This window comes from Siphateles boraxobius, unplaced genomic scaffold (genome assembly GCF_051911475.1).
Source record: "Siphateles boraxobius isolate OS27281-9 unplaced genomic scaffold, OSU_SipBor_1 8, whole genome shotgun sequence".
In the NCBI taxonomy this organism is placed as follows: Eukaryota; Metazoa; Chordata; class Actinopteri; order Cypriniformes; family Leuciscidae; genus Siphateles; species Siphateles boraxobius.
Window position 1 is genome coordinate 11,784,172 of NW_027509208.1, and position 27,697 is coordinate 11,811,868.

The 27,697-nt window shown below is 38.9% G+C and overlaps 1 protein-coding gene across 3 annotated transcripts in view; it reads left to right on the forward strand.

Annotated features, from left to right (window-relative positions):
• Window positions 1-5,533: 5,533 nt before the first annotated feature.
• kita (KIT proto-oncogene, receptor tyrosine kinase a) overlaps window positions 5,534-27,697 on the forward strand; it is a 30,449-nt gene continuing 8,285 nt past the window's right edge. Inside the window, exons 1-15 of one of the 3 annotated variants that reach the window (XM_077220560.1) lie at window positions 5,534-5,856; window positions 9,921-10,181; window positions 10,950-11,249; window positions 11,996-12,135; window positions 12,950-13,118; window positions 13,433-13,619; window positions 14,165-14,280; window positions 14,798-14,912; window positions 16,610-16,794; window positions 23,470-23,576; window positions 24,155-24,281; window positions 24,775-24,879; window positions 26,532-26,642; window positions 26,726-26,864; window positions 26,969-27,051. In XM_077220560.1, the coding sequence (XP_077076675.1) occupies window positions 5,802-5,856; window positions 9,921-10,181; window positions 10,950-11,249; window positions 11,996-12,135; window positions 12,950-13,118; window positions 13,433-13,619; window positions 14,165-14,280; window positions 14,798-14,912; window positions 16,610-16,794; window positions 23,470-23,576; window positions 24,155-24,281; window positions 24,775-24,879; window positions 26,532-26,642; window positions 26,726-26,864; window positions 26,969-27,051 (2,200 nt within the window). In that variant the 5' untranslated portion in view covers window positions 5,534-5,801. The remainder of the gene's footprint in view (window positions 5,857-9,920; window positions 10,182-10,949; window positions 11,250-11,995; window positions 12,136-12,949; window positions 13,119-13,432; window positions 13,620-14,164; window positions 14,281-14,797; window positions 14,913-16,609; window positions 16,795-23,469; window positions 23,577-24,154; window positions 24,282-24,774; window positions 24,880-26,531; window positions 26,643-26,725; window positions 26,865-26,968; window positions 27,052-27,697) is intronic. The other 2 variants (XM_077220562.1, XM_077220561.1) reach the window with 2 other exon arrangements.

Here is a 27,697-nt window from a genome sequence, read left to right on the forward strand (position 1 = left end):
GAGAATTAACCTCATTGGTTCTTGCAGTAGCTCAAACATGCAGAGTAACACGAGAATGAACTTCATTGGTTCTTGCAGAAGCTCAAACGTGCTGCGTAACACAAGAATGAACCTCATTGGCTCTTGCACGTCAAGCGAACAAACCATTCAAGATGTGTGAGTTGATGAATGTTTGTAAATAAAAGCCTAAATTAAATCTGTTCATCAAAATTTGGACTAAACCGCTCAATTCATATGGATTAGTTTTATGATCTCTTATGAGATTTTTAAACCATCAAAGTGGTAGTTGCATAGACTGTCACTATTCTGACTGAAAGAACAGAAATATTTAACTAATATTGTTGATAATCCGAAAAAAAACTTGAAATAGCCGAGAGAGAGAGAGATGGAGAGGAAGATAAATACTGTATGCACATTTAACTGCACCTCTTCTCCGACTTCTCACATATCTTGTAGGTCAAAAAAAATTGTTTGCAACAAATACAGAGACTCATATGACTTTTGAAACAGGTGCTCTTTAACCTTGCTGTAGGCTATGTTAGTTTCTTTCAAACTGATGTGTGCTCTTGAACAACATTTTAAGATAGATAACCTGAGAGTAAACCTAAAGCTGCAGATAGAGTTGTTGTTTTTTCTCAGCTGAAATGAAGCTGATCAATGCAATGCACACAATAAAGATCATTGCCTTTGAGGTAATGATTTGAAGAACATTCTTATTCTTCAATTAAACACCTTTACCACTTTGATGAAAGTAAACTCAATTAGAAAAAAAATGTGGAAAAAAACAGAGAAATGAGAATTGTGAGAAATTTTTTCACCCTCATGTGTTTCACGAGTTCACACTTACGAATGATCAGACAGTAAAAGGTTATGCGTATTTGGCGTGCTGTCCGAGGGGAGGGCTCCGAGCTCGGAAATTGGGCCCGAACCCAGAGTACTCCCCCCGTATCCGTATCTCTAGTTAGGAAGATAACCAGGCAAGTGTGAGGAGATGGGGTGGTGGAGGGATGCTGAAAACTGTCGAGGAATATGGGTGAGTCGACTGCGTATATTAATAGGCCTTACTCACGCTGATTGAGTGGACCTGTTGATTACTGATTGCTGAAAGCTGGTTGGAATGACTTGATTGTTTGATCATTAGAACGCGTTCCTCCCTAACCTTGTTAATAAAACATAATTTAAAAATATGCAAGACTATATTTATAGTATAATGTACAACCTGCTCTTTTCCATACAATGAAAGTGAGTGGTGACCACGGCTGTCAATTTGGAGTTATTAATGGCTAACTTTTGGTTTGGTTTCGGCCCACTTCTTACATTTTTATGATGCTTTTTTGTATCATGTTATACTTTCGTTAAATGTAAAAGAGCAGCTTGGACATTTTAATATCTCCTTTTGTGTTCCTTAAAGCTAGCAGACATCAGTTCAGGTGCAAAGCATTTCACAATAAATGATAACATTCTATGGGAAAATATAACTACAGGCGAATCCATACTCCTATCACATGTTTACCTTAACTACCCTTCAACCCCCGGACTAGTTTGTCTGTCAGGCTTTGTCTTATAGTTCAACACGGCAGTCATAAGCAAATACAGCCGCTGTGTTCATTGTGGGAATTAGATGAATCAGGAAGCCCAGGAGCTTGGAGTCATCTCATGAGGTTTGACAAGCATGACCAGGCACAAGCCATAGGCCCCTTGGACACCAGCAGATCATGAAAGATATGTTGTATTAATAAAGCCTGCAGCATCTAACCCACTTTTTTATTGTGCGGTGCGGTTTTAGATACCATTCAGTTAAACCTTTAAAACAAGTAACAGCATGACCATGTGAATTCTCCAAAATGACTGCTTTTCTTAATGTTTGCTTCATTTGACACAGCAGTACGCCTACACCTTAATTGGAACATTATCTGATTTTCCTGAAAACATAGGTGGAGCAAAATGAAATGACTGCATGTGAAGCATATGGATGAACGGGAAGAAATTGCAGAGAGATATGTGGGCTCATTTTGCAGTCATGGGGCCCATCTGGAGCAAAGCAGCGCTAGACTCAACACAAATGAATTTTTTGCAACATTCAGCCCAACGCAGTTATCATTTCCATGTCCTGCGCCACGTTTTAAATAGCAAATGCATTTGCGTCCATCTGTGCGCCCATGGGCATGCTGGTCTAAAAAGCAGGTGTGTTCAGGCGCATTGTTGGCCGTTGCTGCAACGGAAATAAGACTGCGCCATTGACCAACTGAAACCTGGGCTGCGTTCAGCCCCGACAAAACGTTGCACAACATTTTTTAAACAGAAACAGTGATGCGTTGAACACACTGTTCTGATGACGTAAGAGTTGCAAATATGGCAGCTGAGAAGGCCATTCTTTGTGTTCTTTGTGAAGAATTTTCGGAGCCTGATGAAGTCGGTATAAATATGCGTTTAGTACTACAAAATATGCCCGATGTTACAGTTACTGCACTTGCCGCCCAGAGAACATCCCAATCGAGTGAAGGGATTGCTGAAACTGAAATGGAAGCACACATACCTAATTCAGACTAAAACACATCTATCTAGCCTCACATATTGACTTTATTTTTAGTTCATACCGTTTTAATACCCTGTATTTTCTACCTTTTGTATTTTCTAAAGCACTTAATTACCATTGTTTATTTCTATACCAAATGTCATACACTTGCAAGGAAGCTAAAAATAAAAAAAAAACTACATCATTATGATGATATCCTATATTTTTACAATAAAACTTACGACAAACATGTCTTCTAATATCCTCAGTTGTTGCTTATACCGAGCTGTTTCGAACACATTTGTAAATTTACCTTGAACCCATTGTGCCAGTTCTCTTTAATACCGCGTGCTTTATGTTGCTGCTGATTGGACTGCAGTTCTGACACACCCACCAAACAAGAGAAAACGTATCTCAAACCCCGTTGCACCCTGGTGCACGCTGTTTCCAGGAAACATGACGTTCAACCCGGAAACCGTAGCAAAACGTTGCGCACCGTTTTGAACTTGAACGTCCCCCAGGTCTAAAGTCAATGGAACAGTTTTTTTTTTGTTTTTTTTAAAGAGAGCTTTAGTAATGTGCGCCGAGGCCTGTCCACAACGCGCGTACACTCTGCTTATTTACACACACAGGGACGCGCAACAGCACACAAACATGCCGAATGTTAAAAATAAAAGTATTACAATGTAAAAGATTATTATTGTGTACATAAAGATATGGTGGAATCCGCCTTGTCCAGGAGATGGCTCGGCGTTAAAGCACATAAGCAGATCCGTTTGCTTTCTGGAGACCCGTTTAGTCTGTCCGCTTGCAAATTCCGCAATCCGCCATGGCTGGAGCGCAATTGGCTTTTAAAGGGAATGGGAAGTTACACTCTGATTGTTTTTTTATGTTGTTTTTTGTTTTTGTTTTGCACGTTATGCCCAAAACACACCCATTACTCATTTATAGAATAGGGACAACTCTTTTAGACCATGCATTGGGCGCGCCAACCATTTTTCATGTCGTTAAACTATAGCAAAAGTGGAGGGTTGCGCTTTAGACCATGCGCTCAGATCGTTAAAATAGGGCCAGTGAAGTTTAATTTTGTTTACTCTTCTACCAAGATGAGCTAAAAATGACTAGCAAAATTTTAATAATTGGATATTACAATTCAGCAGAATCAGTGTTTCATTCTGTCTCTTTTTTACAGTATAGATTATTCTGAAAAGGAAAATGAAAGGATGGCAGAGGAGTATGTGTTGAAAAGAGAGCACATTAATATTCTGAGACTGACCTATTTTCCAAATGCACTTAATAAAAAAAAAAAACGAATAGCAGTTTGACTAAAAGATGAACAAATGTATGGGAAAGGAGGAGGAGATCAGTAAGACAATTATTTACATTTGTACACATAGCCTTGGATTCATGTGATTTTTTTATAAGAGGAAGAGAGTTGAATATTTTGGTTTCGATAAAGTAGGTGACTGGTTTAGTATAGAGTAACTATATACGCACATGTAAATAGCCTGGGGTTGTTAATTTGGGCTGTTGAAATGAGAGAACTTGGTGTAGTGATAGATTTTCTAATATATAGGAAATATTTTTGCAACTGTCTTAACTTGCAATACAAATTTAAAGGGATTAAATCAACCAAATATGGAAATATTTTACATTACAATGGCATTTAAGAATAGTGTAATTAATCAGGAAGTTTTTCTTTGCTGAAAGTGGAAATGTTCTGTTTGGTTATTTCCTATTGCTAGTCCAATCCCACCATGTCTGGGCTCTTGCTAGTACACAGGAGATCTGAACTCAGTTATAATATCAGTTTCAAAGTGCAATGTTTTTGAGCATACACTCTTTTTGTATTACAGTTGAAACAAACTTCTGTTCAACTTCTTTCTGTTCATTCTATACCCTGACTAAAATAACTGTTTGTGCCATATCATCTACATATTTCCTAGCAGTCCTTAGTTTTAAAAAAAATGCCATGTGACTTGCCATGTGACTTGTTTTTATGTTTTTATTCTGCTGTTATCGCGATTGTCAGTAAAATTCAAGATTCATTTAAAGTCAATACATTTTACTTCCTGAAAATATTTGCCTTGTCGAACTTGTTCAGCAGTTTTATTTCAGATTCAATATTTATCCTAAAAGAGAACAAAAAATGTGTTTATCTCAGAGGCTAGAATGATGACAAATCACAAGATATAAGGAATGGGAATACAGCAAAGACAACTATTTTTTTATTATTAAAAATGACGAGAGAGTCATGGAGAAATGGGGGTAAATGGGGTGAAAGGGAGGTCGGGGTGTCACAGCGATCACAATGTCTTGGGTCACAAGTTTGGCTTTTTTTAGAGCATCTAACGCAAGATGAGAAATAATAAAAGCATAAGATCAATGATGGCATTTTAGAAACCAACACAAATTCTGTTCACAATGATGGATCTCCCATCAGAAGAGCAGATTAGTAGAGATATAGAGCTTGTCACAGACATGAATGACAAACGAACAAACGCATAAAACAATGCTATCGTCATATCCACTCATTCAGTTATGCCTCATTTCTTAATTTCTCATTATTATCAGGCAAAAAAAAATAGCTAGAGAGGTCTGCACAGATGAGACTCATCTTGATGGTTCCAACATTTATAAATACAGCAATATGTTTGTCACATTTAGTGATAACAGTGAAATAAATCAACATGTTTTATGAGAAATAATGTACAACAGACATATACAACCTCTCTAAGTCAGTCATCTATCACGTCATGCTGTAAATAACATTGCTTGCAGATGAGAAACAATTTTACAACTCAATTTTTCAGTTGATTAAAGTGCAACTGCTGGATTTTTCTGGTCTGATAACATTCCATGCTGGTCTGTAACAATTTAAATGTTTTCGTTTCTGTTATGAATTATCATAGCCAGATCAGCCTTATCAGTCACAGAGGAGATTTTACTGAATTTTAAGGACGCCTGATAAATTAATTAGATAACCCCTTTCCATAGTTATCATAGTTTGTTATGGACAATTCAGAGTTTCTTCTGACAAACCATGTGTCACCCTATGGCACTAGTAACCTCTTTTGTGCGTCTCAGGTATGACTAGTGCTATTACTGTTGATGTTACCTCCCTGTCCCCGCCCATGTTCGCTCGTCGTTCCGCATGACCCGCGCTCAGAGTACAAGGTGGAAAACAACGCTGGCCCTTTAAGACGAGAGTTATCGCTCGGCTGGCGTGGCGACCGTTCCGCGGTATTATCGACCTAACACACATGAGATAGATGGAATTATAACAATGGAATATCTCTGCGTTCTGTTTACTGTTTTGTTGCAGTTAATCATCCAACCAGGTAGGATGAGTTTTATAATTTATTGGTTCTTTATGATCTCACAATGCTTTCCAAGTTTAGAGGAAAGATTCCAGAAAGTTGTTCATTGAAGACTATGGATGTATATTGCACTTGCTGTAGATGTGAGGCAGCCTTGTTGAATTATTCTTTATGGCTATAACTCAAAACAAATCGGATATGCTACCATTCATAGAATAATGTATGGACCTGTTGCTTACTTTTATGTAATCTAGATGTAGGTTCTTTATAGAATCACAATTTTGGCTGTTATCACTAGACGACCCCATGGGTGCTCTATGTTCCTTCATGATGAATATTACTGTCCTTTCGGACCTCGGTCCACCTTCTGTCAGTGCAGAACTTCTCTCTCCAATTGAAAACTGAACATTAAACATTCTGTAGCCTAATGCACGAGAATTCCCACTGATAATCCCAGTGAATCATATCCTCTTCACTTGCCGTGTGGAGGCTCGACATACCATCAATTTAAGGGGTTACGGGATCATTGAAATAAGATACTGACCCGGATAGCTGCAGTGAGAATGTAAAGTAAAGCTGATCCTCGCGCGCTGCTCTCAATTATTTATCACTCAGGCTCGCGCGTGCCCGTCTTCGCGTCAAGTGTAGGAATACGATGCTTGTTTCAGGTAGCCTATAATTAGCGAGCGATATAAGGAAACAGTGTTAACGCTGAACAAAATTGCACTTTGATATTATTAACTGTATATAGTTCAGATAGCCTAACAGCTTGTAAGAACCTGGGGGGCTTGACTCAGATAAGCAAGCCCTAACCCCAAACCCCAAAAGGTTTAGAAAGAGATGCGGGTCTTACAGAATATTAAACATTCTACACGTTATAGTACCCTACATAAAGCAACTTTTTCATAACCAAAAGCGGCTAACTTCATCTGAGGAGGTAGCCATAGCAACAGTGGCAGCTGAGCATGTTACGTACGGATCAGTAATTAAACAAGTCGTGTGTTTTAAAATAGGCTACTTCATTGGAGATTCACGTTACGCTTAAATGTTAAGACGTCTTTATAATTGTTTTTATCTGATCCAATGAGCATGGATAGCTGTTATATGTAAATGATCGTCAATTCCAAAAGCCAGAGAACCTGCAGCTTGACTTTTTCTTTGCCTGCGCATGCTACACCTCATGGTTGTATCAGATGGTCTTTTGTGGTGCTCAGAAAGAAAAAGATGAGGGGCGAGTATTAGCTGGACTGCATCTGTTAACCATTGCACATCACGTGTTCAGACTTTTATCCTTGTAAAACACCTGCTTTGAAAATAAACCGCTTGTTGTCCCTTCAGCTGCGGTAGCCTAATAAAGATGTTTTCATGTGACAAATTTAAGTTTCTAAGAAAGCAACATATAGCCTAGGCTAGCTTTCTATTTTTTTTTTTTTTTTTTTGGTAAAAAATCTGTAATGTTCACTAATTTGAATTCCACCACAATGTTGTTACTTTGCATGGAGAAACCCGGTTATGTAAACCCAAGTCTTATTATTAAACATTTCAATGAATTCAAATGACTAGGTTTAACGTGAGCGTGGACAATACTGAACACATGCGGTTAACTTTTGCTGTGGTTTGGCATGAATCTGAAGATCAACTTTGTAACGCCAGAGGGCTTCAGCGCTCAAGTGACTATTTTGCATCGGGTTCCTTCAAACAAATAGCTACAGCTGAGCTTTCACATAGCTGAATAACAGCCATGAAAAAATCATTTACATGGAAATATCGATAGGATAGTTAACAGTAGAGTGCTCTGATATATAGGCATAGGCTACTATATTTGAAATATAGAAATTACAGACAGAAGTCAGTATTCTGGTGGGTGTTTGAATGGAGGTGGTCGTCGTGCTATGTTCGGGCGAGTGCCCTTCGTGGCTGACGGTGGTATCGTAAGTTACGAAACTACAGCCAGATATAAATGATGGTACTTTTATCTAATTTAAACATTGAAAAATAAAATGGTGTAGGATTTACTTAGAAAAAAAATAGATTTTTAAATAGAAAGACTAAAATAGTATTTTCTTGTAAAATATATAGGCCTACTCCCAATAATCTTTTTTTTTACAGTGTACAATTTCTTAAAATCTGAATCAATTTTATTGCCAAGTGGTGTTGTGCACATACAGTACACGGAATTTGCTTCGGTAATAAGGTAAACAATGTGTGTGTTTATATATATATATATATATATATATATATATATATATATATATATATATATATATATATACATAATAAAAGTTTGAGCAGAGAACATCCACAGACCTTTATGGTCAACGTGATTTCACCAAGTGATCGTGTTTGCTGATTCTGGAACAAATCAACCAATCAGATTTGAGGGACAGTTTGCAGCTTACTTCGGTGCTTCTACCACAGTGTTATTTCCCTCTGATTTAGTGATAATATATATAGGTGTGTCTATGTGTATGTGCGTATATTAAAATATATATAAAACAAATACTTAATAATACAAATAAAGGGAGCAAGAGTAAGCGGTGAGAAAAGGGTTAAAAGTGCAAGTAAACATCTGTTTGGCAAGTAAAGGATTGCATGGATACTCAACGATTATGTAGTAATAATAATGTGTACTCTTGGTTCCTGGAAACTGGTTAATACTTTGTTTTAAGCTGTCATTGCTTTCTGTAGTTTTGATGGATATAGGCAAATTAAGGCAATCACGATTGCCTTTAATTTAACTTGGAGAGGTGGGAGCAACTTAAATGTGAAGGAAAATGATTTAAAATGGAAAAATGTGTCAATGGTAATGTCTTCAAAATGTGTCCAAATAAGCAAATGTGACATATTTGCATCTACTTCTTTCTTTCTTGTTTATAAGAACCTTTTTGTTTTTTTGTCTGTTTCTGAGAACATGCGGGACAGGGGGTTGGGGGGTATGCAATGGCTTCCATAGTTACTTCAGGCTAAAATGAGATAACATGATAAAAAACCGTGAACTGTGGTTTAGCCTGATGAGTAGCTTTCCCTAATGCAAACTGTCACTCTATGCCACGAATACGGCATATGCAAAGTCAGGTGTTTTTCCAGAGAAAAAACTAACGGAACAACTGCTAATGTTGACTTCTTTTCTCCAGTGAACACTGTAAACATCAAAATGACAAATAATAATCACTGCATGAAAGAAAAGCCTTAAACAATAACAAGACCAATTGGTCACGCACACACATAGCACCTAACCGTTTCTCTGGTAAATTTAAACCATGCAAAGAGAGCTTTTATCTTAATTACACCCTTTTTTAATAACTCACCCCATTATGAGTTGTTAAAAAGAGGTGATGTAAAGGAACTGAATTTTCACTCAAAGCTAATGATGCTTGATAAAGATGATAGGATGCAAGATTATTAATGTTTGGACCTGGATGCATACTCAGAATGGAACCCCTTTCTATTTTCTACTGCAGCCTTTTTTCTCCAAATGTTTGCTTTTCTCCAATTTCTAATTCTCCCAGTCATATGGGGAGGGGGAGGATAATGACTCTTTTGTCGGTGTAAAACACTAATCTGTTGATTTTAAGCCTTGTAGCTGTATAAGGCAACACAGCACTTTGAATGGAGAATGATGCTGTACCAACCAAGAATTAGCACAGCAATCATTTTTTTTCCCTTGTAGACTTTTGTAGAATTGTCTAATATCAAATTACCATTTCTAGAGAAATTAGAATGTGAGGAACTCGGAAGACATACTTTTTTGAATTGTTAAGTTGCGAAACTGTCTATTTCACACCATTAACTGTCATTTATGCAACTTACTAGAGAGGGAATTGATTTGTATGTGTGTATAAATGTGTATGTACTTGGTATATTCTGTTTATGAATATTGCTGTTTTTTTATTTTGCAAAATCAGTAGGCCTGCCATAGTATACTGGCGAGTCAAATGCATTTGACAAAGTACAATGAAGTCTGCAGAGCTTCATAACTTGTCATGTTAACTTTAGAAATGGTCTATCCTCTTGCAAGTTTATTAAATGTTAAACTTCTTTATCTTCCAGCTGTGTGCCATGTTCACATTCTTGTTTCCTCTCAGGCAGGTCCAGGCCCACGATCACCCCAGACGGACCCAGGCTCACAGTACCACTGAACGGCGAGTTCAGCTTGCGCTGCCAGAGCAACAGTTCAGTGCTCTGGATGCGAGAAGATCGTCCCACACGAATCCTGAAGGAGGAACTAAGGCAGGGTCAACTAACAGTTCTTAAAGTGAGCAAAGCAGGCCTTCACCACATGGGCAAATATTCATGCCGTGAGGAGACGTCTGGTGAAAAGAGCTCCATCTATGTGTATGTAAAAGGTAAGACAGCCTTTTGCATTAAGGAGTATCTTAATTGGGTCTAGTAAATTGTCTGGGCTGAGTGACATGTCTGTAGGGCAGTTTTTAAAGTATTATTGAGGAACCATGCTGTATGTGTGTACCTTGTCTTGTTATACTTTCGTGTCAGTGCAGCTACTGTATATTTTATGCGTGTACAAGCCTGTTGGCAACAGTATATGTGTGACTAGATACTGTATATAGTAATAGACAAAGGTAATGTATCTGCAACGTTACGTGATGTTTGCATGATCTTGTAGTACTTTCTAACACTTTTTGTGCTTCATCTTTGTCTTTCTCTCTCGCTCTTCCTCTCTTTCTATGAACACACACTCCAGCATCTCTCATCTTCCTGTGTGGTTCCATATTGTGCCAACAACACACTTTAGATGCCCTAAATACACTCAACCAACTCTCTGTATTGACCTGTTATCTGCATGGCCTTTAATATATATATATATATATATATATATATATATATACATCTATGGCATTTGTTATTTCATGCATGTTCTTATAATCCCATATAATAGACTCTTCAAATTGATCCCCGGGAGTTTTGGAAGTGGAAAGATTTACATGATTTTACAAATGTTAACACTACAGATGTGGGTTACTTTTATTTGTTTATTAGGTATGATGGAGGGTAGTTTTCACTTTCACTCTATTTGTGACACTCTTTCTCTTTCTCTGAGCTGTAATGTCATGATCTAAGCCCCATTGGTTGTGTTTCATTGGTTTTTGATTTAGCATTCCTCTCAGCAGATCCTGAAAATCCCTTCAGGAGGAGCATCGTGTTTGACATTGTTGCGGGAGAAGGAGAAACGGCCATGATCCCATGCTTGGCCACAGACCCAAATATGACGGACTTGCACCTGCAGAAATGTGACGGACAGCCCCTTCCGAACAGCCTGCGATATTCATCCAGCATTGAGACGGGCGTGGTGTTGGATGCTGTTAGGAAGGACTTTGAGGGATGTTACCTCTGCGTCGGGACTCTAGAAGGCGCCACGGTTAAATCCGGACAATATCTACTTAATGTCCGTCTTGGTGAGAAAAAAAGAGAGGCATTTATAAATATGAGGGCTGTAAATTTAGAGTAATTTTCTTAAACAATAATGAATAAAAAACCTCAATGCAAATTAATTCAAGCTTGAAGTGCCATCTTCCCAAGAATTGATATTGACAATATTAAGAAATTATTATTGTACTTTTATTCAGCAAGGAAGCATTAAATTAATCAGAAGTGACAGTAAAGACATTTATAATGTTACAGAATATTATTTTTAATAAACTCTGTTCATTGAACTTTCAATTCATCAAAGAATCCTAACAACTGAAACCCAGTTTCCACAAAAATGTTTTCAACATTGACAATAATAAGAAATGTTTCTTGAGCAGCAAATCAGCATATTATAATTATTTCTGAAGGATCATGTGACACTGAAGACACTGAAAGTTTTAAATCATAAGACTATTTTATAATATTACTGTTTTTACTCAGTTTTTGATCAAACAAATGCAGTCTTGGTGAGCATAAGAGACCTCTTTCAAAAACATAAAAAAACTCACCAAACCCAAACTTTTGAATAGAAGTTTCTAGACTGATTGATTAATTAATCACCATATCATATAATTAGTTTGATTAAAAATGTAATTGATTCCCGGTCCAAATACAATAACAAGTAAACATAGACAGACATTAGACACATGCATGTCACCCCACTATACTTGTTCTTCCTGTCCCACATATTCCTTCTGCTTCGATACAATGCATCATACTTCTTTGCTTTTAGTTCCAGGCGTGCCTCCTCTGATCACACTGGGTCAGCCTCAAAGAGTGCTGCTCATCCAGGGGGAAAAGCTCTCCCTATCCTGCTCCACCTCAAATGTCAACAGCGACATCACAATCAAGTGGAAGGCTCCACACGGAGTGGTAAGACAAAAACTAACCAGCTCTCACCTATTTACCTGAGCAAACCGTGACACTCTTCATGACCACAACACACACATATATACAGTACATACTGCAGGCTTTATTATTGTAAACATATCAAGCCCTTCAATCAATCAAGTAAAACCAATGTTTATGAAAGTATACTTATAGAAAAGCATACAGTTGGTATGAGTGCACGTCCCAGTTAACCTACTTAATGTGCTAATGTGTTTGTAGACTGAGTATGAGAATGTATATGTTTATATGCATGTTTGTTCTTGATATTGTGTCCACAGGCAAATTGGATCTTAATTGGTTCAAGGTACACCTCAAAATTCTAAATGATCATGTTTACACAGCAGCAGAATACGACTGTCAGCTGAGTTGTGTGTCATTCAGAAGTAAATTGAAAATGACATTTAAATTCCAGTTTAAGGCTTGAATTTTAATTTGTATTTGAACTCAGGTATGAAACCGGATGCAGAATTTCAAATCGAAGTAGAATTAAAACTAACTCAAATTCAACAGACATTTTTAAATATGAAAAACGTTGAATGTTGTTTAAAGCCTTGTTTAAAAGTTTTGAGAAAATTTTCAAGAGATGGATATATGGATAGGTCCTCAGTCTTGCATTGCATCAGAGACTGATATTTCAGAGATGAATAACACGCTTTGTTTCATATAAAGATTATAAAAACAGCCACACCTACACATATATACAACCACAAGCACTTTCCCAAGACAAGGTCTATGCCTCATCTCTCCAGAGTTGCCCAATCAGCTTTGTGTCTGTTTTCTTTCTGCATGTGCCAAGCAACCGTCAGTGCAGCTGACCTCGCGTCTCCTGACTGAGCCTATTTCTCACGTGAGGACCGCCATCCTCAGCCTGGGGTCTGTGACGATGCAGGATGCAGGGAGTTACAACTGTGAGGCCATGAACGAAAGAGGGACCAGTGCAAAGCCGGTCTGGGTTGACATCTATGGTAGGTCTCTGTTGTTTCAAACACCATTTTCAATTTGGGTTGCACTCTATTTTAAGGTCTTTGTTACAGTGTACCTACGTATTTTAAGTACTGAGTAATATTAATCAACAACATGTGCTTACTATGTAATTAGAGTTAGCATTTGAATTAGGTTATTTGCATGTAGTTATGCATAATTTACTGTTATTACAGTAAGTACATGTAACACTTGTAACAAGGACACTGTGACTTAAATTGTTATCAAACAATCATGAGACTTTCTATTAAGACTATTTCAAAGGATACAATTATGTTTTATGTGTTTGTGTGTGTAGATAAAGGCTTTATTAACCTAACAAGTGTGAATAACAGCACTAAGAGAGTGCGTGCTGGAGAAAGTCTGTCCCTGCGCGTGGTAATGGACTCTTACCCGAAACCTCATACATTTTCCTGGAGCTTCAGTGGTGTAAAACTAACCAATACTACTGATCATGTCATTACCAGCCGGTCACATGGGAATAGGTATGATTTTGTAAATCAAATTTTTTTTTTTTTTTACTCCTAACATTTCTTGTTTTTCATATGTAGCAATTGCTAAGGATATACATCACATTTGTACCGTATCAGTTATCAGGACAATATTAGTTTTTTTATTATTATTGGAAATATTCGTCGATATTGTGCATTTAAATGTGGTGTGTTTTTAAATTTAGATCACCTTTGCCATCATGTAACACAGTTATAAATCATTTTTAAAAACACTAATAATTTAAAAGCATGTACTGTATCATCTTTAGCATCTCTATATAATTTTTTTCTTATACTGTGCATTATAATGTTGTGAAGCCTACATTCACTTGTGACATTTAAAGTGATTGGTCTTTGTTTTTATAGGTTTATAGGTTTTCAGCCTTAACATGAAAATAACTATTGGCTCATCAGTATCGACCAGAATTTTAATACAAGTGCATCCCACATATTGTGCGAAATCTACATGTTATTCCATTAATTCAATGAACTGAAAGATATTTTAAGTAATTCATGTTTTTTTTCTTTTTATTCAACAGTTACACCAGCGAGCTGAAACTAGTGCGTCTCAAGGTGTCAGAAAGTGGCGTTTACACCTTTTCATGCTCAAACCGAGACGCAACTGTCCATCAAATGTTCGAAGTCCATGTCATAAGTGAGTGAAAAAATTGAATGCAAGTGGCAAATATTTGCACTTTCCACTTGCCAGAAAAGAGTATAGAACGTATGTGATTATGACTTTTTGTGTGTATTCTTGCTCAGTAGTAATCAGTCATATTTCTTGGGCATTGTTCTGGATAAAAGAACTTAATTGTCTATGTAAGACCCTGGCTTAAAGCCCACTTACAATAGTAAAGGCCATGTAAGAACAGATATGAAAGGACTGGCCTTCAAGACTTTAAATAAGACCTTTTATCATTATCATTTATCATCAATCATTTTCTTTTCAACTATAATTATTGATCATCAATTATAAATGGATTTCAGTGTTCCTCAAACAGGTCTTCCATTCGACCTACATTTTAAACGGTGAAATATTTAATATCTGGCATTTTAGGTTAATCCGGCAATTAATCTATATTTTAGAAAGTAATCGCAAATGAGACAGTTGTACAAACATCCATCCCACGAACCAGTATAAAATTGATCCTGAATTAATCTTTTACTGTTAGGTAAACCACAGATTGTGTCCTATGAGGGGCCGATTGATGGACAGGTGCGCTGTGTGGCAGAGGGTTACCCCACTCCTCAGATCAAGTGGTATTACTGTGACCAACCCCATTCCAGGTACGTGGCTTTCTACAGTTTTGTTAATTTCGAATACACCTACAGTTTTGGAAAAGTTCCTACAATGGGCTTCCAAAAATTAGCGGTACCTCCCTTGAGCAGTGTTAACATATTAGCCTCTCCAAGGGTACATTGTGACGCAGCGTGGATTAGCCACCTACCGTTAACTTGATGTTTGATGATTAGACAACAAAGCTTTAGCCTATTATTGATGGGGATAAGCAATTTGACTCTTGTCATGATTGTGACTTCACAAAACTGATTGGTTGCTATCAGTCATGTGACAACGCCTGACATGGGAACAACCCGCTCCCATCGTGCTGTTTATTCTTGGATAGTAACAGTGTTGACAGAACACCTTAGCACAGACTTAGCTCACAAGCTTATCCAATCAATTCCTCATGGTGATCAAATCCGATCAGGATAAGATGACCTGCTTCAATTTGAGCATATAAACATGCAGTGCAATTTGTCTTTTGATCTTGTTTGTGTGATGCTTGCTTTATCTGTCACCGGTTTTTGTTGGTTTTCTCAGCAAACAGGCATTGCACTGTTGAGAAACATGATGAGAGGTTTCCACCATGCTAAACAAAGTAATTAACAGTATCACTCAACAAGGAAGAGATGAATAAGAAATTTAAACCAGTTGAGATTATTTGTTCTGCCTTTATATTAAAAGCTACCTTTGAACTCAACTCAGTAGCACTTAATTTTGAGAGAGGAGAGACAAAAGAATTGTACAAAAATTAGGCAAATAAATCAAAGCACTTGATGGCGGTGCATTCCACTCTGATGATTTTTTTTTATTTTAAAAATGAGCCTCGAGGTCTGTCGCTTCACAGCTTGTTATTTTGCTTTCTTAAGCAAGAAGCTATTTCACACATATCTGTAAAAATCTTTCATAGACCCTGAATGCAGCGAGAGATGCTTATCATTATCCTTAGAGCTTAGAAAGTTATGTCTCTTGATATGCAATGGTGCTTAACATTTGATCTTAAGATCTACATGATATGAAAATTGACCCCACATGCTCCTGGTGTTATTGTGAACAATTCATTTATATATTTCCAAAAAAATATAAAATGGGTTGCAATTGGCAGTTAATTTGACTTAAAAGCAGGGTTATTATCGTTAAGAAAAAGACCCCAAATTTTTGTTAATTGAAATAAAGTTGAATTTAAACAAAATATAAATATTACATGAAAAATTAAAACGAACATAAGAAATTCTGCAACTAACTGAAATAAGTTGAATCATTAAAATTACTAACTGGATTTAAATAAAAAACAAAATTGAAATAAAATCTCCTAAAGTAATATTCAAATATAAATAAAAAATGACAAATTTACTTAAACAAATGAACTGAAAACTAAAAATGAAAACTTAAATATATAAATAAAATCTAATTCATAATTTTAATAAAAACTATAGTTGTATATATATAATAATAAAATAACACTGCTTTAAAGGCTATGAAAAAAGTAGGCCTACTGAATATTATCTTGAATAATAGGGCTTTTTTTAATTCAATTTTTTTTTACATGTTTAGGACTGTGCATGAAATACCTTTTTTAGTAGTATTATTTTTCAATAGATCCTTTTATGCAGTGTTTCTGATAAACAGTTCTACGAAGTAATTACATGTTCTTGAGAAGTGCAAGATCAAGAATATACAACTGTGTTGCATGCTTCCTCAGGTGCTCTAATTTGCTGAATGCCACTCAGGAGGAGGAGGATGTTGTCACTGTAACCATGACAAGTCCTCCCTTTGGGAAAGGCGCAGTGGAGAGCCGTCTAAACATAACCAAGAACAATTATGCCACCCTTGAATGTGTGGCATCTGCCAATGGGGAAATCGTGTACACTCTGTTTTCCATCAGTGGTGAGCAAATAACTTCCCAAATCACACACACACACACACAAACACACACACACACACACACACACACACACACACACACACACACACACACACACACACACACACACACACACACACACACACACATACACACCCCTTCAGACATTGACTGAAGACTCTTGTTTGCAATTACTAAGTCTCAGCCTCAGACGACTCTGCCTTCAGTCTGTTTGCTGACCCTCTGATTGATACTACTCACAAAACTGGAAAGCACTTTTATTATCTGCAGGATATAATCTGGTTTGCTGATTTATGCAACTTCTGAGAGTTAGGGCATATCGAAAGTGTTTTTTTATTTACCCGAATATATCTGAGATTTGATTTTATGAATTCAGACACTGCTTCTTTGTTGGACCTTTGCATATCACATACACGCATACTGTCTCATTGTGTACTGTATAGGTTATGCTCATTTGTCTAAGGTCAGGGTGTGTGTCTTTGCTTTGGTGTGCTAGTAGTAAACTATTCTGTTAATTTTGTTGACTTGTTTTTTTTTTTTTGGGTTGTTTTCCATCGTTGACTCTGAAGGTGTGTCTCGGTTCTCTCCCTAGTTAAGTAGTCATTTCACTGGCCAGGGAGTCAGTCTGTCCCACTGTCCCACGGTATATTTCTAATGTGCATGTAAAGAAAACTATCCTGCAAACTTTAAGTATTATACATGAATTGTATAAGGGCGGCAAGAAGGGCGGCAAAGCCAGAGGTAAGTGGCCCCAGGACGGGAAACCTGGAGATGGATGGAACTGCTCCCCAGGAGACGGTGACCTCACACTCCTTTCCCCGTAAGAGGGCCAGGTGGAAAAATTTCTGTTGTGCCGCTGGCCTCAAAACCAGCAGTACCCAAATTCTCAATAATAGAGCAGTTTCCTTCATCTCTGGGTCTGAAGAGGGCCCGGAGAGCAGTGGGAGGAGAAAAACTTCACCACTCTCATCCGCCTCTACTGGCGAAGGAGGAGATAGAGCCGGACCCTACAGCCGATGTGAGGTCAGGCCACTACAGTATCTACTTCATTGTACCCAAGAAAGGTGGTGGGTTACGACCAATCTTGGACCTGCGAGTTTTGAATCGGAGCCTCCACAAGCTACCGTTCAAAATTCTCATGCGGACGCGCACTTTCATGTCTCGATTCTTCCTCGACACAGGCCGTTCCTGTGCTTTGCGTTCGAGGGCCAAGCATATTAGTACAAAGTCCTACCCCTCGGGCTGTCCCTGTCCCCCCGTCTTCACGAAAGTCATGGAGGGGGCCCTTGTTCCCATAAGAGAACAGGGTGTTCACATCCTTAACTATCTCGACGACTGGCTCATACTAGCACACTCTCGAGATCAGCTATGTGAACACAGGGACCTCGTGCTCAGGCACCTCAGCCAGTTGGGTCTTCAGGTCAACTGGGAAAAGAGCAAACTCTCCCCCGTGCAGAGGATCTCTTTTCTCGGTATAGAGTTGGATTCGGTCGCACTGACAGCGCGCCTCTCAGAGCAGCGCGCTCAGTCGGTGCTGAACTGCTTGAACACGTTCAAAGGCAGGATGGCGGTCCCACTGATGTACGTTGCGTACATCAACCGACAAAGTGGTCTACGCTCCCGTCGCATGTCGCAACTCGCATGTCTCCTCCTCTGGAGTCAGAAGCATCTGAGGTCGCTTCGAGCCATGTATGTCCCCGCCATCATCATAGCATCACAAGCTATCAACGAGCTGTGCTTCGGGAGAATGGCGACTCCACCCCCAGGCGGTTCAGCTGATCTGGAGAGAGTTCGTGGAGGCTCAGGTAGACCTGTTTGCCTCCTCAGAGACCTCCCACTTCCAGCTGTTTTATTCCATGACCGAGGGAACACTCGGCACGGACGCACTGGCACACAGCTGGACCCGGGGCCTCCGCAAATATGCGTTTCCCCCGTGAACCTACTTGCGCAGACACTGTGCAAAGTCAGGGAGGACGAAAAGCAGGTCCTTCTGGTGGCTTCCTATTAGCCCACCTGGAACTTGGTTCCCAGAAATCATACTCCTTGTGACAGTCCCTCCCTGGCCCTTTCCTCTGAGGAAGGATCTTCTGACTCAGAGACGGGACACCCTATGGCACCCGCGTCCAGACCTCTAGAAACTCCATGTCTGGTCCCTGGACGGGATGTGGAGGTTCTAGGTGACTTACCCTCAGAAGTACTTGACACCATCACTTCAGCACGGGCGCTATCCACGAGACGTGTATACGCCCTGAAGTTGAACCTGTTCTTCGAATGGTGTTCTTCTTGCCGAGAAGACCCCCAAAAATGTTCGATGGGGTCTGTGCTTTCCTTCTTGCAGCAAGGGTTGGAGCGAAGGCTGTCTCCCTCCACCCTCAAAGTACATGCTGCAGCTATTTCAGTATATCATGACCAAGTAGATGGCAAAACAGTTGGAAAGCATGAGCTGGTCATCAGGTTTCTTAGGGGGGCGAGACGATTAAATCCTCCTTGACCCTCCTCCATACCCTCTTGGGACCTTTCCCTGGTGCTTCGAGCACTTCAGGATGCTCCCTTTGAGCCTTTGCAATCAGTAGACTTAAAGCTTCTTTCCATGAAGACTTTGCTACTGTTTGCACTGGCCTCTGTCAAGAGGGTAGGAGACCTGCACGCATTTTCAGTCGACAAATCGTGCCTAAGGTTCGGGCCGGGTGACAACCATGTAGTATTAAGACCTCGGCCTGGCTATGTGCCCAAGGTTCCTACCACTCCCTTCAGGGACCAGGTAGTGAACCTGCAAGCGCTGCCCTTGGAGGAGGCAGACCCAGCCCTGACTTTGCTCTGTCCCTGCGTTTGTACTGCGTTTGGACAGAACTCAAATTCTCAGGACCTCAGACCAGCTCTTTGTCTGTTACAGAGGCCAGCAGGAGGGAAAGGCTGTCTCCAAGCAGAGGTTGACCCACTGGATAGTGGATGCCATCGCCTTGGCTTACCAAGCACAAGGTGTGCCCTGCCCGCTCAGGTTGCATGCACACTCCATGAGAGGCATTGCATACTCCTGGGCTCTGGCACGTGGCTCCTCGCTAACAGATATCTGTAGAACTGCGGGCTGGGCAACACCTAACACGTTCGCTAGACATTATAGCCTACGTGTAGAGCCGGTCTCCTCCCGTGTTCTCACCCTAAATGGGTAGAAGCACCGAAAGGCCCGGCTCTGTCGGCTTGCTGCACCCTACTGTGCACCCTTATTGCTCCAGAGTGAAAAACCTGTCGAGTCCTCCAACACCCTCGGCCAGGCCTTTTTCCGCTGAATCCTTGAGAACTGGATCTGGGCTGGGCTCCATATGTGTGACCCTACGGGGATCCCATTTGTGTATACCCATTATTTCACATGCAGTACAACCTTCGGGTTAGTCCATATGTATTTTCCACATAACTCTTTGAAGAAGTGCCATCCGCAGCGTTCTCCTTCCTAAATAGAAAGGGCACGCTTTTGCAGTGTTATCCAATATCTCACTGTATGGGTTATCACGGAACAACAGTGACAGATACACTGATACTCGCTGGATGGGGTTCAGCGGCTGTGGCGCTTTGGTAGGGATTCCTATTGGTCAGTCAGACCTACATTGTAGTGACTGACCGATAGGGAACGTCGCGGTTACATATGGTAACCCTCGTTCCCTGGAGGAGGGAACAGAGACGTAGGTCCCGTCGCCACATCTGCTGCCACTTGCCAGGGCGGCCAGCTTATCAGGCTTGGCTCCTCAGCAAAAAACTGAGGTGCAATTGCAGCTCGTTATATACCCGCGCTGCGAGGCCGCACAGCTGATGCAAACGATTGCACGCCAACGTGTATTGGCTTGTTTAGTTTCATTCAAAGTAGATTGTCCTCTCTAGTGAGATTCCTATTGGTCAGTCAGACCTACGTCTCCGTTCCCTCCCTCAGGGAACGAGGGTTACCATATGTAACCGAGATGTTATCGTTCTTGGTGTGAACTGACCTCTAGAAGAAGATAAATGACCACACATTTTATTGTATTTTTTTAATTTGATTTGTTAATTTATGCATGTTCTACCATTTTGCAGTGAGGTATGAATATGTATATTTTAATCATTTTGTGCCTTTATTTTATTTTATTTGTTTTAAGGTATGCCCTTATAGACTGTAGTTCAAAAGTTTGGGGTAAGATTTTGATTATGCTCACCAAATCTGCATTTGTTTAATCAAATAAAAAATTATAAAGACAGTAGCATTGTTATATACTTAAAAAATAATTTAAAATAACTGTTTTCTGTTTTAATATATTTTTAGTATGTAATTAATTTATTCATTACAAAGATGAATTTTACGCTTCATTACTCCAGTCTTCAGTGTCACCTGATCCTTCAGAAATCATTCTAATATGCTGATTTGGAGCTCAAGAAAAATTTCTTATTTTTTTTTAGCAATGATGAACACAGTTGTGCTGCTTAATATTTTTATTTATATATATATATATATATATATATATATATATATATATATATATATATATATATATATATATATATATATATATATATATATATATATATATATTCTTACCCGAAACTTTTGAATGTTATATGTACATGATCTGTTATACATTAAAAGGATATACAGAATTTAGCGCATATTTCATAATGGCACTGTACACCTACTATGAAGATGAAGAACCTCGACCTTCAGTCATCAGTGTCCCAATGTTTAGTGTTCATCTTAAACTTATGCACATCATAGAAAACCAGGAAGTGGAATGAGACTCAGAGACCTCGACCCAGGTGCTTCTGGTTTCCCAGGAATTGTTAAACAACCAAACAAGAGGAAACGCTCATCTCCTCACGTTCACTCCAGCTGTTCTTTGTCTGCTGGCTGCATCTTTTTAAGGAAATCTAAACCAGCTGCCAACTCGCAGGTCACCACTCCTGATCCAGCTCAACCTGTGTAGGCAGACTTTTTGGATAAGAGATATGCAGACTATTATATAAACAGAGGTGCTGCATTTTATCCCTAATCTTGTTTCTTTTGTAAACCTAGCATCACCAACTGTTGGGGATTATATCAAGGGTTTTGGGGGGTTACGGTTTGGTTTGTTGCAAAACACAAGTTTTTCCACCCCTGTAAGTGAAGGTAAAATTTTTAAAGACAGAATGGTTGACAAAAGGTCATCAAATCCAGCTTAGTTTGTATCTGGTACATTTTTTTAATCCTTTCTTTGGTGAAAGTAGTTGACTATATTGCCTGTTTATGCATTTTCTAAATTACCAAATTTAAAAAACTAAATTAGCTGTAAGTAAAAAAAATATATATTTTTTAAAAAATCTCTAGTTAAACGTTGACCTTTTTGTAGAGTCCATCAGGAGTTGGACTGGAGATTTTGAGGACTGAGAGCATGAATTGAGTCTAGCTGCCTCAGGAAAGCCTGTTAGGTGATGTGAGAACTCGTTTAGACTCTCAAGGTTTAGGCTGCAGCAGATCCAGGAAAACCAGTGGGACAATGAGCCTTAGGCTAGACTGTTAAAACTGTTCGACCTCAGCTGAATGAGATGCAAAAAAAAGTGTTTTGTTATGTTTTTTTTTTTTTTGGTTGGTTTGTGGGAGGGCTTGATGGTATGCTTGGATGCAGTGGGATGATAGATGGATGGACGGGGAAGGATGGAGGGTGAGAGAGAGAGAGAGAGATAGAGAGAGGGAGCAGAAGAGGACTGTAAAAGCCAGTGGCAGGTTTACATGGGATTACTTCCTGCAGAGTCTGCATTCTTTGACTTGAAATGGAGAGAAAGCTTCTTATAGCTTAAGAGCTTACTACACCGCTCAGAACAACGCAGAAAAACAATAACACAACACACATGAACACATACACACACATTACAAAAAAAACACATACACAGCTATAGTTTCAAAATGTGAAAGAAAATTGAGTCACGAAAATCTCCAGTTAAGAGTTTTACCTCAATTAATTATGAATGAGGCATTTATATAGTAAATGTTCATTAGTGAGAAAAGTTCATTAGTGAGATATAAATGTTAATTTATATATCTCAATTCATTAGTGAGTATTCACACCTCATTAAATGCAAGCACTTAGAACATAATTCCACTGTGAGGTACTAATTCATTATTTTTGATGGGTCTTTAATGTTAATGTATTATAGGTATTCCAACAATGTAAATACTTAGTGGAATAATCATTTTTTATTTCCATTAATCCTCTGGCTCAAGTCCCAAGACAAGCATCAGATCTACTGTGTTTTTTTGTGCTAACAAAATTGATCCTCAGGGATGAGCCATGTGTATTGATTATACGTCGATGCCTGTAACAGATTGCCTTCTTTACGCAAACACACTGTCTAGAGCAGTGATTCCCAACTGGTTTCAATCTGATTTGCAATCAAAATCACAATAAAACCATTCAAGTTATGATTAATATTAATTTTAATAATTTTAATGATAACACTAAATTATATCCAATATGAGTTAAAAGTAGGGATGCACAATATATTGGCAACACATTGGTTATCAGTATTGCACAATCTTTAATTGTTTCTAGTATGTTTATATCATATCAGCCAGAATTTTTAATATTGGTGCATCCCTAAAGTTAAAAGGAACACATTTGTGTTTTGCTGTTGATGGAGTACATGTTTTTTTTAATGGCCGCTGAATGCTTTAATCTTCACAGAGAACACTGTTCCTCATGAACTCTTCACACCATTGCTCATCGGTTTTGTGGCCGCTGCCGTTATCCTTGTTCTCATCCTTATCGTGCTGTCCTACAAATACATGCAGGTAAAGTGTCATTCATTACATATAGCTTGTCTTCTAACACATGAAGGTCATGCATGCTAACTCACTGAGGTGGTTTACTTCTCACCCTATTATAAATATTGTAACCTATTGTTATTCTATAGCGTAACTTGTTTTTGGTTATTTGATATTAAGCTTGATCCTCAAATTCAACGCAATTTACCTGTCACACCTGGAAGCCCTCTCACACTTCAGGGAAACTCTGAAACAATAAACACTCAAGTAAAAAAAATTATTTACTTAGCATGTCATAAGACCTGATGCTTCACCGTGCAGTTTCGCACTGTTGCACAGGGCTATATATATATATATCGGCTATATATGTACACACACACACCAAATTACTGTTCACTCTTGTGTTTGAATATTTTATGTGCATTTACACTAAACTTTTATTAGTGAACTCTGTTTACTTTTGTCTATCAGAGCACCTCATTACACTTGCAGTAACTGGATCTAAAAGGTTGTTTATGCTTTTCTGGCAACGTCGCTCATTGCTTATTTCTTCCCCCATGCCTCTTTCTTTCTCTCTCTCCCTCTTCCATTTCTGTTTCCAACAGAAACCTAAATATCAAATACAATGGAAAGTCATAGAAGGTATTCATGGAAATAGCTACGTGTACATTGACCCTACCCAGCTTCCATACGACCACCAGTGGGAGTTTCCCAGAGATAAGCTGCGTTTTGGTGAGTGAAGGTCCTGAATCCATCTGCTTTGACTTGTTGGGCCTCGTAAATCATATTCCAAATAATCTTTCCACTTCGGAAAAAATGTATTTTGTTTATACGTTATGTTTGGAAATGTTTACATGGTTCAATGCACCAAAAAGCATAAAAGAAAGAAGCACAAAAGCATAAAAATGCTTTTCATTGACTGTTCCATGGTTTATTGACACTGATAGCTAGCGCCTCGTGACATACAGTAGTATCATATCTTCCCCATGAAGGAATAGCCGTATCCGTCAACAAACAGGATCCAACAGGATCTAGCATATTACACTTCCCCACAAGCCACACCTCCATGATTCAAAAACAAGTTGATGTTCCAGCTGAAAATTGGCTTTGGACCAGTTTCCAGGCTGTTCCATTGATTGTAAACAACTTTATCGGGGAAAAGTGAAATTGATCTGTTCACGCTGTATACATTTTCTGAATCAGTTTTGATTCCCTGCATCCCCAGGAAAAACTCTAGGATCTGGAGCATTTGGGAAGGTGGTGGAGGCCACTGCTTATGGGATGTCCAAAGCAGACACTGTGATGACCGTAGCTGTGAAGATGCTCAAACGTGAGTGAAAAACAAACAGAGATGTTCATATTCTTGAAATAGGAGTAGCACAGTAACACCAAGGCGTGTTTAACCAGCATGTTTATTTAAGCAAATAAGGCAGTGTGTAATGACACACCAGAGAGAACACAAACATGCATGATTTGAAGAAATGAGGTTAAACATTTCCAGTAACCCACAATTTTTGGTTCCCTGAACATTCTGGGAATAATGTTGGTTTATGGTTTTAAACAATCAAAGATAAAAAATTAATGTTCTTAGAACAATAAACCAAAAGGGAATCATACACTAACATTAGGGGAACATTCCCTCTGTAGGGATGGTAATTGATAAGAATTTAACGATTACGATTCCATTATCGATATTGCTTATCGATTCGATTCCTTATCGATTCTCTTATCGATTCTCATTGGGTGATTGGAATAAGTACAAATGTGTTTGTTTGTGTTAACTCGCTTTAATATCTGATCAGAAGACACAGCACAGAGTATTAGTGGTTTGAACCTACACTGATCTCATGGTTCGGTTCGATTCAGTTCAATTCGATATCTCGATGCATTACGATGCACTGCATCCAATTTTCAATTTTACTTCAAAAGTGATGTGTGCGTGCGCACGCGTGTGTGTGTTCGCCTGTTCGGGAAGTCGCAGTGACAGAAACAGTGACATTCCAGTTAAAGTTTCATGGGACTAAAGTCTGTTTATGCCATTAAGAAAATGAAATTCTGACAAATCAAGTTTTTTTTTAAAGAAATGTTCATTTAAAAGCAGCGCTCATTCATCAGTGTATAATGTTACCCTGAGACGCGCGCATCCGTCAACGAGTCCGTTGTTGAAGACGATCATCCATTTATAATCACGCGTAAAAACACAGAATACTTGTAATTTGACCATCGGGTGCGGATACCTAAATCAGATAACATTAGGGCGGGTGGATGATTTGTTTTTGGCTGCGGATCCGGGTGATATTGGAGCTCATGCTTAGGCTACTCTAAAGCAGTCAGACTCTGCAGGCGTTATAACAGCTCGAGTGAACACGGCTAACATGGTATTTCAAGTTAGTGGTATTACCTCCTGCATATTCTATTTGTGCGTGACATGAGCGCACACGCTCTGTGTCTTCTCCAGGTCGTGCTTACCAGGTTTTTCATAAAAGCCGAAATGTGCCCAGATGTAGGCTTTTAAAGTAGTTGGAGCATTTTTAATTACTCACACTCGTGTCAAATGAATTGCATGCTGTGTGGCCAAATGTTTCTGCATAATGGAGGTAGTTCCCTTTGACGAAATTGAAAATTCACAAGTGTTGCAAGGGACCGCATTGTCGTCTTTTCACGTGAAATATAACCAAAACAAAGTAGCGCGTGTGCGACGTCATGACACATTTGCAACGAGCGGAACCGATAAGAGGAATCGTTAAGCAAGCATGCTAACGGTTCCAAGGAATCGGTTCACTGGGCACCGGTTCTGAAGAAGAACGATCATCAAGAATGATTATCAAGAACGATTAGCCGTGTTCACTTCTGAAGAAGAACCGGTTCTCGATTCCCATCCCTATCCCTCTGTGTATTTTGATGTATTACTTCAATGAAATTGTGATGTTTTTTTGTTGTTTTATTAATGCTTTTATTTGTCTTGGTCTTTTTTCCCCGCAGCAAGTGCCCATGCCACTGAGAAAGAGGCTCTGATGTCTGAGCTAAAGGTGCTTAGTTATCTTGGCAACCATATTAACATTGTCAACCTGCTAGGGGCCTGCACTATAGGAGGTGAGAGGCTAAGGCTAGATATTATTTTTCCAGGTTTGTGTGTATAATGTTGTTCTTCATTACTGAACTGGTCTGTTGCACAGGTCCAACGCTAGTTATAACGGAGTACTGCTGTTTTGGTGACCTGTTGAACTTCCTGCGCAGAAGGAGAGAATCCTTCTACTCCTCTACACTGGAAGCAGACTCTTACTATAGAAACATCATGCTGCAGCCAGAACCAAAGTAAGTTTGATTAATGTAACTGGTAGTTAGTTATGAAAGTCATGATCAATCCAAACGTGAAAGTGCTTTTGAGTTCACTAAAAAGAGTTTATGTTTGATCACAGTGAGAGCAGGAATGGATACATGACCATGAAGCCCTCTGTATTGGGAATTATGTCCTCAGAAAACAGAAGATCACTTAATAAAGGTTGGATCAATGTCTTGTGTCTTATCATATCTTTTCTTTCCTTTTTTCTTGTCATCTCTTTTCATGTCATATAATCTCTTCTTGTCTCATTTCATCTTGTCCTGTCTTCTCTTCTCTTGTCGTGCCTTTTCTTTTTTCTCTCTGGTCTCATCTCTTTTTGTCTCATGACTCTCATCACTCTCATCTTGTCTTGACCCTTATGTCTCATCTATTCTCCTTCCTTTCTCTTTTCTTATCTGTTATCTTCTTTTCTTATTGTCTTTTCTGATCTGTTCTTTTATCTTGTCTCATCTCTTCTCGTCCCCTTTTCTAGTCTTCTCTTCTATTCTCGTCTTATCTCACCTTCTGTCTCCCTTCTTTTGTCTTCTCTTTTCTTATCTTCTTCGTCTCTTATTTTTTCTCTCATCTTGTTATTATGACCCTTCTTGTCAGTTGTCTTCTCATCTCTTCTCATGTCATCTCATCTCTTGGTCTTGTGCCTTCTGATCTCATTTCATCTCTTCTTGTCTCACCTCCTCTTGTCTCGTGCCTTCTCTTCTTGTCTCCTCTCATTCATCTCATCTCTTTTCTTGTCTCATTTCATCTTGTTTTGTCTTGTGCCTTGTCTCCTATTCTTGTCTGTTCTTGTCTCGTCTCACCTTGTACC